General features: G+C 43.5%; 1 protein-coding gene across 1 annotated transcript in view; it reads right to left on the bottom strand.

Annotated features, from left to right (window-relative positions):
- Window positions 1-2,041: 2,041 nt before the first annotated feature.
- SLC26A3 (solute carrier family 26 member 3) overlaps window positions 2,042-8,690 on the bottom strand; it is a 32,968-nt gene continuing 26,319 nt past the window's right edge. The window contains exons 16-20 of the mRNA XM_004702590.2: window positions 8,216-8,449; window positions 6,420-6,474; window positions 4,511-4,653; window positions 4,325-4,390; window positions 2,042-2,387 (exon numbers count right to left, since the gene is read on the bottom strand). Of these exons, the coding sequence (XP_004702647.1) occupies window positions 2,364-2,387; window positions 4,325-4,390; window positions 4,511-4,653; window positions 6,420-6,474; window positions 8,216-8,449 (522 nt within the window). The 3' untranslated portion in view covers window positions 2,042-2,363. The remainder of the gene's footprint in view (window positions 2,388-4,324; window positions 4,391-4,510; window positions 4,654-6,419; window positions 6,475-8,215; window positions 8,450-8,690) is intronic.

Genomic DNA, 8,690 nt, shown 5'->3' with positions numbered 1-8,690 from the left:
CATGGGAAAATCCCCTTGCCTTTTGATAACTGCTTGTTCACAAATATTGAAAGCCCCTCGTATGTTAAAGTCTAGCCAGTGAGATTTCCTGCCAGTTTAGAGGTGAGGGGTACAGAGTGCAGGAAGGTGGACTTGGCATCAGCTGAGGTGGGGGAGGTGCTGGCAGAGCAGAGGAAGGGGAGATATGTTGAGGCCATGTGGAGATAACAAACTTTATGAACCGATCCAGGTATTCCTGTTCACACAGTGTAGGGTCAAGCTTGAGTGTAAAACATTTTATTTACATTTTTAATTGCTAAGTTATGGTATTTAAGCAAGGGTATGTGTCACATTCTTAAGGAATTATTAGGACACGATTTTTTAAGGATAAAGTTACTCATGTGCTAAGCTTTCATACATCCTCTTCCCAACCTGTCTCCCAATTACATCGTAGTGTATCATTTCCCTGTGAGCCTTACTCGATGCTGTAGCTTTATTTTTATCTTCCAAGATGGTCTCTTACCTGCTTCCTAAATCAGAGACCCAGTTTTTGTCCTAGTCATTTTCCAGTATTTGCTGCAGGGTGAGAGCAGGCCCACGTGTCTGTTAGCCTGCAGGCCTCGGAGGGAAACTGTGGAAGGGTGAGGATCAGTCAGCCTCTGAACTGGCTGGCTGGATGTCGATGTGGTCAGAGGAAGTGGAGTGCTTATTCCTGTTTCATGTTGTTTCGCTTGGTAGGAAAAATGGACGGGTACTTTTGGGAAAATGCAGGCATCGGTGATAGTCTTACATAAGACTTACTGTGCTAAAGCCAAATGGATCCATTAAATAGACTCTTGTGTTCCATTTCCACACCGTGCCCTTTATAGAGGAAGAGCTGGACACAGTTAGGACATTCTGTGTAGATGTGTGTGTTATTTCCACATCCTCCCAAAGTCTATAGGATGCACGAAACTATAAGGTGGCCACCATTCAAAAAGTTTTAAGAAGCCCTGTTATAAAAAGTGCTGATTCTCAAACTTTTGAGGTTCCTAAGCTTAATTGGCCTGAAAGAAAAGAAATAACACCTACTTGGCATTCCTCTGACAATTAGAAACTTTTATATGGTAGCCGATAATCCAGCTCAAAGTGTATTGTTAGGTGCCATCTAGTGGGCATCGACCCATAGCGAACCTGTGCACCATAGAAGGAGCCCTTCACAGTCCTGGGCCATCCTCACAATTGTTCCTGTGCCTGAGCGCATGGCTGCAGCCACTGTGTCCATCCATTCAGCACAGCTTCAGAACATACAGTGTGGCTGCTGTGTTTGCTGCAATCCCGCAGGTGGCAGCGTCGCCCACTGGGGGAAACACTGCTCTAGTTCTTCATTAAGATGGGAGGGGAAACAGAGTTGATACCAAGGGCTCAAGTAGGAAGAAAATGTGTTGAGAACGATGATGGCAACAAATGTACAAATGTGCTTGACACATGGATGGATGTATAGATTGTGATAAGAGCTGTATGAGCCCCCAATAAAGTGATTTAAAAAAGGGAAAAAACAGCTGCCATTGGGTTGATTCTGACTCAGAGTAGCCCCATCAGAGAGGGCAGCACTGCCCTTGTGGGTTTCTGAAACTAATTCTTCACAGGAGTAAAAAGCCTCATCTTTCTCCCATGGAGCAGCTGGTAGTTTCGAACTGCTGACTTTGTGTTAGCAGGTCAGTGCATAACCCACTACAACACCAGGATTCCGATAGCTTCATTGGCTTACCCAAGGTTCATCTGAAGAGGGGAGAAATTAAGTATGTGAATCTAAAGCTCGTTATAAATAGAGCACTTGGATCGTGTCTAAAGACTGGCCACTTCAGAAAGCTGGAGTGAGGAACATTTCGAATGTGGGCCCAGACGTCTCATTGCAGAGGGTTGGCTGGGAGATGCTCTCGAAGCATGCTTTCAGAGAGAATCCACAAACGAGCCGTTTCCAGACGGCTAACAAGAGACACCATGAAACAGGACATGCATGCTGTACGACTTTTTTTTTTTTTTTTAATGAAGAGGTCTTCGTAAGAAGTGTGCCCGTGACAAGATGGGAAGCAGCGGTGTGAGGCCAGGGCACAGTGGGCATGAAGGGAGTGAGTCGGCTGGAATTCTACAAAAATACACCTACACAAAACTCCCCCTCTCTTTGGTAAGTCTACAAGATTAAAATGAAGAGTATTTACATAAGTTTATACTAGATATGTGAAAAAAATACACCCCGCTAGAACAATCTCGTTCCAAAGTTTGAAACATAATTCTGTGAAATAAAAATATTCTTCATACAACGTATGAACGTATCAATAACTTCTCTGGAGACAAAGTGCTTTCTATGGCGGTCAGATGAAGAGCACTCGGAACTCTCTTGCTTAGAACTGCGTTTCCACGGGTACCTGGAAGGAGACCAAATGAAAAGGTAAAATATTGGTTAAGTTGTAACTTTTTTCAGTAATCGTTTTGTGCATTTAAAAGGAGTAAATCTGGTCACCCATTGAATTAGGAGCCGGAATTTACCATACTCCTCTGGTCATATTTTATCTTCTTTTTAGGTCATATTTTATCTTCTTTTGCCACTTGGTTACCTCACGTCATGTGATTCTGTGTACATGGTGGTTTTAGTGTCTTTCAAAGGGCTCATAAAACATAACCAAAATAACAATACACTCTTGTAATAATTTATCTTTGCATTAGCTTCAGGGGCCACACAAGGAACTCCAGGTGCCTCTGACATTCAGCATCTGCCTGTATCACCACCGAGGCCTATACACCTGTAGGTCTTCCTGTTAGCTTCCTCTAAGGCATGTGGCTGGGGTTAAACGTTCTCTCTCGCTCTCTCTTCTCAAATAGATGAAACAGATACAAGATCACAAAAACTTCAAATTCTGTTCAAACGATTGACCCTAACGCTCTGATGTGAATGCTGTTCTGCTTTATGCCCCCAAACTTGGCAGTTTTGACTCAACGACTAGAGAGCGTTTCTGTTCCGAGGTTCCTAGTGGGTGCCCGGGCACCATGGCGCACCAGGTGGCCGTGGGAAACAGAGGGGCTTTCGAAGACTCTTCTTTCCACTCAACTGTATGTAACGTTTTGGAATGTCTTTTATCAAAGCTGCCCCAACTCTGAGAGCACTCTTGATAATGGTCTGGGGTTGTGGGAGGCATCTCTTCCTATAAAATTGAAATGCTTCCCGCTGTTCTTGTTCGTCTTGAGCTGAGGGGAGCCCTGATGGCACAGCGTTAGGCATTGGGCTGCGAACCTCCTGAATCATTGGTTCAAGCCCACCAGTTGTGACGTGGAAGGAAGAAGAAGCAGTCTGCTTTTTGTCAAGTTGTACAGCCTTAGAAACTTTATGGGACCATCCTACTTGATCTGCAGTGACCTTGTGATTGGAATGGATGGTAGTGAGTTTGGTTTTTCAGTCCGCTAACAAAGAAACGCCACCAGCCACATCCCCTACTTGGGAGACAGTTTTGAGGTGCAGTTATTAGTACCCTAATTTCATTAGTCTTTGACCAAAGGTTACAGGTGGTAGAGGAGAATGGATGGAGCACAGGTCTTGGTATGAGACAAATGTTGGCTCAACTCTTGTTGATGTTGCTTAGTGTGTGATCTTAAGCAAATTAGCCTCTGTGAATCTGTCTTCATTTTCTTACTTGCAAAACCAAGCGGCTGTCTCTGTTTACTGTTGTAACGACTAAGAGGATATAATGTAATGCGCCTACCACATACCTGACCAATAGCACCTACCCCTTTGGACTTGCGATCCTGCTTCTTCCAAATTAGAGACATCGCCTAACAGGATGGAATATTCCCAATGAATGTGCTAGACTCTCATAAGCAATCTGGGTAAGTAATGACTTGGCCACTCATTCTAGGCAGGAAGGGGAGGAAGGGGGGAGGAAATCGACATGTACTGTTGGGCGAGGCGCTATGCTAAGGCCTTCTGGTGTACCTGGGAGCTGGGAGATGGATGTGGGCTTCTCAGCTCTGTCACTAACTCATCAGCAAATGGAAATAGTAATACTTTTCCTGCTTCTTGGATAATGATAAGCTAGAAAAGATGATGGGTTGAAATCATTTGCAAGGCAAAAAGGTGTTGTGTGTGTGTGTGTGTGTGTGTGTACATATATATATATACTCAGTGCTGTCTGACTAAAGATTGAGCAGTACCTGCCCCCACCCTTTTGGTACTCCAGTTTTCTCCCCAGGGGATTTGCTCCCACGAGGGAGGGGTGCGAGGCTTCCTGCAGCACGTTCCGGGGAAGAGGCCTCCCACTTTCCAGGCTGCTTTTGTTGTGGTGTCTGGGTAGAGGATGTTGATGAATCTTACCCGACATTCCCGATTACGCAGGCTTCCGTTAGTATTGACAGTAAAGTCACAATTCTTTTCTTTTTCCTGAGGGAAACAGAGTGGAATTGTGGGTTAGGAAACATTTTTGTTGTTGTTGAAAAACAAAGGGAATGTTAAGAAACCCAGAGGACTGCACAGATATGCAAGTCCCTGAAGAACTCGTACCTGACTGGGACTGGATTTTGAAGTGCTGTAATCTTTCCTCATCAAAATATGCAACACCGCATCGTGGATGGTTAAGAAAAATATGGAATCATTGACTTCGTCATCGAAAAATTCACACCGAGCGAGCTTCTCAATGAAATCATCTGAGAGGAAAGGCAGAATAGCGTTTAAGAAGAAGGAACTGGCTGCCCTTCTCTCTCTGAGGCTGATGACTTTCATTTCTTTTTACAAATATCCCTTTCATGGTCGGTTAACTCTTTGTGGGCTGCAGTAGTCCAATTCCAGTATCTCTGTACAGGGCCCTCTGGAACCAAAGGGCATCTTTCTAATAAAAACACAGAGTTAATGCCCTTTGAAAGGAAAAGGAACAAGGCCAAACGAGAAAAACTTGAGTAGCTCCTAAGGGGTGGGGTGGGGGACCCCTCCTTTGTCAGGGATTTAGTGTGTTAATCTCTCTTTGTATTCATTTGAAGCATCAAGTTTGACTTGTTATTAAAAGTGGGGACTTTGCCAAAATAGAACATGGACGGATGGACTGGAGATGCACTTGGATCCTTGCTGGTTACTTCTCTGTAGTCCATGTCCCCAAACGGAGGGGCTGCGTCAGCAAACCTCTCCCCTGACCGCTCACCTCACCTTTGCAGTCATCCCTGAGGATGACTCAAACCAGGGTCCCTGTGTGTCTGCTAGCTGCAGCCTTAGCTGGGATGTGTAAAGGGTCAAAAGATAAATGAGATGTGAGTCTTGGCCTCAAGGAAGATGGAATATGTCTCTATCACTCTGGGACTGAAAAGAAAAGCGTCGTATGAGGAGGCTTTCAAAAATTCATGGGAAACCCCCCCCCCTTTTTTTAAATCATTTTATTGGGGCTCATACAATTCATCACAATCCATACATACATCAATTGTGTAAAGCACACTTATGCATTTGTTGCCCTCATCATTCTCAAAATTCGCTTTCCTCTTGGGTTCCTGAAATTAGCTCATTTTCCTTTTCCCCCCTCCCCCTCCCTCCCCTCTGCCCTCTCCCTCATGAACCCTTAATAATTTATAAATTATTATTATATCTTATCTTACACTGCCCAGCGTCTCCCTTCACCCAGAGAGGAGGTTATATGTAGATCCTTGTGATCGATTCCCCCTCTCTACCCCCCTTCCCTCCCGGTATCGCCACCGTCACCGCGGGTCCTGAAGAAGGCTGATGGCGCCCCTTTCCCTTTAATGATCTTTCTTCGAGCTTTTCGAGGGCAGCGATGAGCCCTCAGCCCCTGTCCGCCCTCTTTTTCTTAATTCTTAAATAATGCCCCGCAGCGGTCAAAAAATCAAATACAGTATTACATTAGACAAATCTGTGTCAAAGGTCCTCTCAAGGTGCTAAAGAGCAAATATGTTACTTTTCGGCCTAAGGTGTGCCAGGCCCCGGTATTTTCAGTCACGTCACATGCATGTAAAGCTGCAATCAGGAAGACCAGAGAAGAGTGAATGCATTTGAGTGACAGTATTGGCACAGACATGAAAGTACAGGGGCTTCCAGAAGAATGGACAAATGTGTGTTGGAAGAAGTACAGTACAGCCAGAATGCTCCTTGGAAGCAAGTCTGACAAGACTTCATTTCACATATTTTGAAGATTTTCACAGGGCAGACCGGTGCCTGGGTCACATCACGCTGGTAAAGGGGAGGGTCAGAGAAGAAGAGGAAGCGTCTCAAGGAGATGGACTGACAGAACGAGTGCCACCAGGGGCCCACACGTAACGGCAGTGAGGAAGACTCAGGACTGGCAGTGTTTCCTTCTGTTGACAGAAGGGTCGCTTTGAGGCGAACTGTCTCCACGGTACTTAACAAACCAAAACATTTCCAATTGATGGTGATCCTGAAATGATGGTCAGAACGTAGAAGTAAAACCACTTACCATCACTTCCTACAATGTACACATCCACCTGGATCCTGATAAATTCTTGCAAAATCTGTTCAAAAGGAGGTACATCTTCCTTAGGGGACAGTTTTACTCGTCGGGAACATAAAGTAAACTATCATGATTATAGCTTATGTGTGCTCCTTCCTTTATAAGTGCCGTGCTACGTTTTGAGAAGGAAATGCCATAGCAGTACCAATGCCGAAAAGCAAGGCTCTACGACAGGAAGAAATGAAAGGAAACAGTCCTTTCTCAGTAAGATGCTAAAGTCCACATTTTCCCAAAACGTTTCATTGTAATTTAGGTGAAGGTTTACAGAGCAGGTCACTTTTTGGTTCCACAATTCATACACATTTTGTTTCATCTCATTCATTGTAATCCCCTCAGGGAAACATCACTCAGCCCACTTCCTCCCTGTGTGCTTCTGTTTTTCCCTTCGTATTATTTGAGTTCTGGCGGGAAATCTGATAGGAAAACGTTTTATCTCAAACGCACAAATAAACTTTGATTTAAGCTTTAAAGTAGGAGCTCTTTAGGGTGATGTAGACAAGAGATTTACAGACAAAATAAAACAATAGCAAAACCTGTGGCTCAGAAATTATCTATTTTCATACAAAATGAACAGATATGTTTAGCATCAGTGTATCAGAATCCTTTTTCCTGGTCTCTAGGATAAAAAAAAAATAGCAGTAGAGATGCCAGTAAGGTTATATAAAGAACAAAAAACTAGCTTGTGCTGTTGACCAAGTTAGAGGATCATTAATACCATTATCATCACCATCATCATCCTCCTCCTCATCAGTAACCTTGTAGAACTTCTGCTAAACACTGAATTATGACTTATAACTTTAAAAAAACACAAATCAGAATTTTTATCTTTTGTGCTATACTACTAGGACCAAAACGTAAGTGTGCGTGTGTGTGTGTGTGTGTGTTGTGAGAATGTAGTCATGTAGGCATGCATTTCCCCTCTTCAGCTCAAATAAACAAAAAAGCTAAAGCAGTTTTGAGAATGATATGATGCTAAGAGATGCTTTAAGGAAACTAAATGAATCCCATCTTATAATTGTGGATCGAGTTACCCATCCTTAATAGTTATTAGTTTAGCTCTTTACCTAGGGAAATTTTGGTAGAAATCCATAAAACAAGTGTGGAATTTTGGAACTGTTGAGTTTCTTTTGAAAACTCTTTTAGGGGTGTTAACAAAGCTATGGAAAGAAAACCTGACTGTTCCAACCCTGCTTATCACTCAAGTGAGACATCGATTCTTTTATTTATCTACTTGTTTTGTCTGTCTCTCCTCCTCCTCCTCCTCCTCCTCTCTCCTCTTCTTATTTTATTTGGATAGAGATTACTAAATAGCCACGTGAAATTTCATCTGCTCATGATGGATGAAGGTGAAACTATTCTATCCTCCCTAGGACCTTTCCCATTTTTTTTTTCTAATATCAGGTTCGTTTAGATACAATTTCCATAACAATTTGAAGACATCACAGAACTGAAATTTGGTAGGAATGTTAGGTCTGTTGTCTGCCAGCAGGTTCAACACCCACTAGGATCATAGTTAGGGTTGCCTTCAAAATTAGATGCAGTCCCATGGGAAATGCAATTTGAAAGAGCTCATTGAACACCCCATTCTCTCCCTAACCCCCTCTCCCACAACATAATACTCTAAGATAATAATCTCCTTCTAATTAAGTTTACATTATCTAAGGGAGCATCCTTCGACAAGTCCAATGTTTAAAAATATGTAGTCCCTGGTCAGTTGTTTTCATAACAAGTAAAGAAATCACCGTTTTGAGACCCCTCATTGAAGAGATGTCCAGAAATGACACTGCCGAGAAGTCGAGAATGAGGCTGTGGAGGCTGATTTTGGGGACCACAATGTTGAGTGGGAGAGTACCATTCCAGTCTATCTGGAAGGGCAGGTCTGTGGTGTTGATCGGCTGGTCCAGTTCTTCGATCTGATTATTATCTAGCTCCTCGTCAGAGTCTTTCACGTCATCCACAGTGCAGATGAATCCTTTCTGTAGAAGGACATAGAAAGCATGCTAAGGGACCCAGAAAAAAAATTGTATATGTCAACGGCAGCCACTGAGTTTCTGAAGCACGGATCCACAGCTGGTTCCAGCAATGGGGTTGTAGACATTTTTCGTTGGTACCTTTCCCAGGAGAATACAAATTGTCAGGAAACTCAAGGGCACCCCATTTAGCAGCATTGGCATGAGAGGACACAGAGGTGCCTGAGTGACTTGGAATTTCATGTAG

The sequence above is a fragment of the Echinops telfairi genome, unplaced genomic scaffold (genome assembly GCF_000313985.2).
Source record: "Echinops telfairi isolate 266 unplaced genomic scaffold, ASM31398v2 ScPeMD7_23;HRSCAF=83, whole genome shotgun sequence".
Lineage (NCBI taxonomy): Eukaryota > Metazoa > Chordata > Mammalia > Afrosoricida > Tenrecidae > Echinops > Echinops telfairi.
The sequence above is the reverse complement of the archived record's forward strand: the minus strand, read 5'-3'. Positions and strand labels throughout refer to the sequence as shown.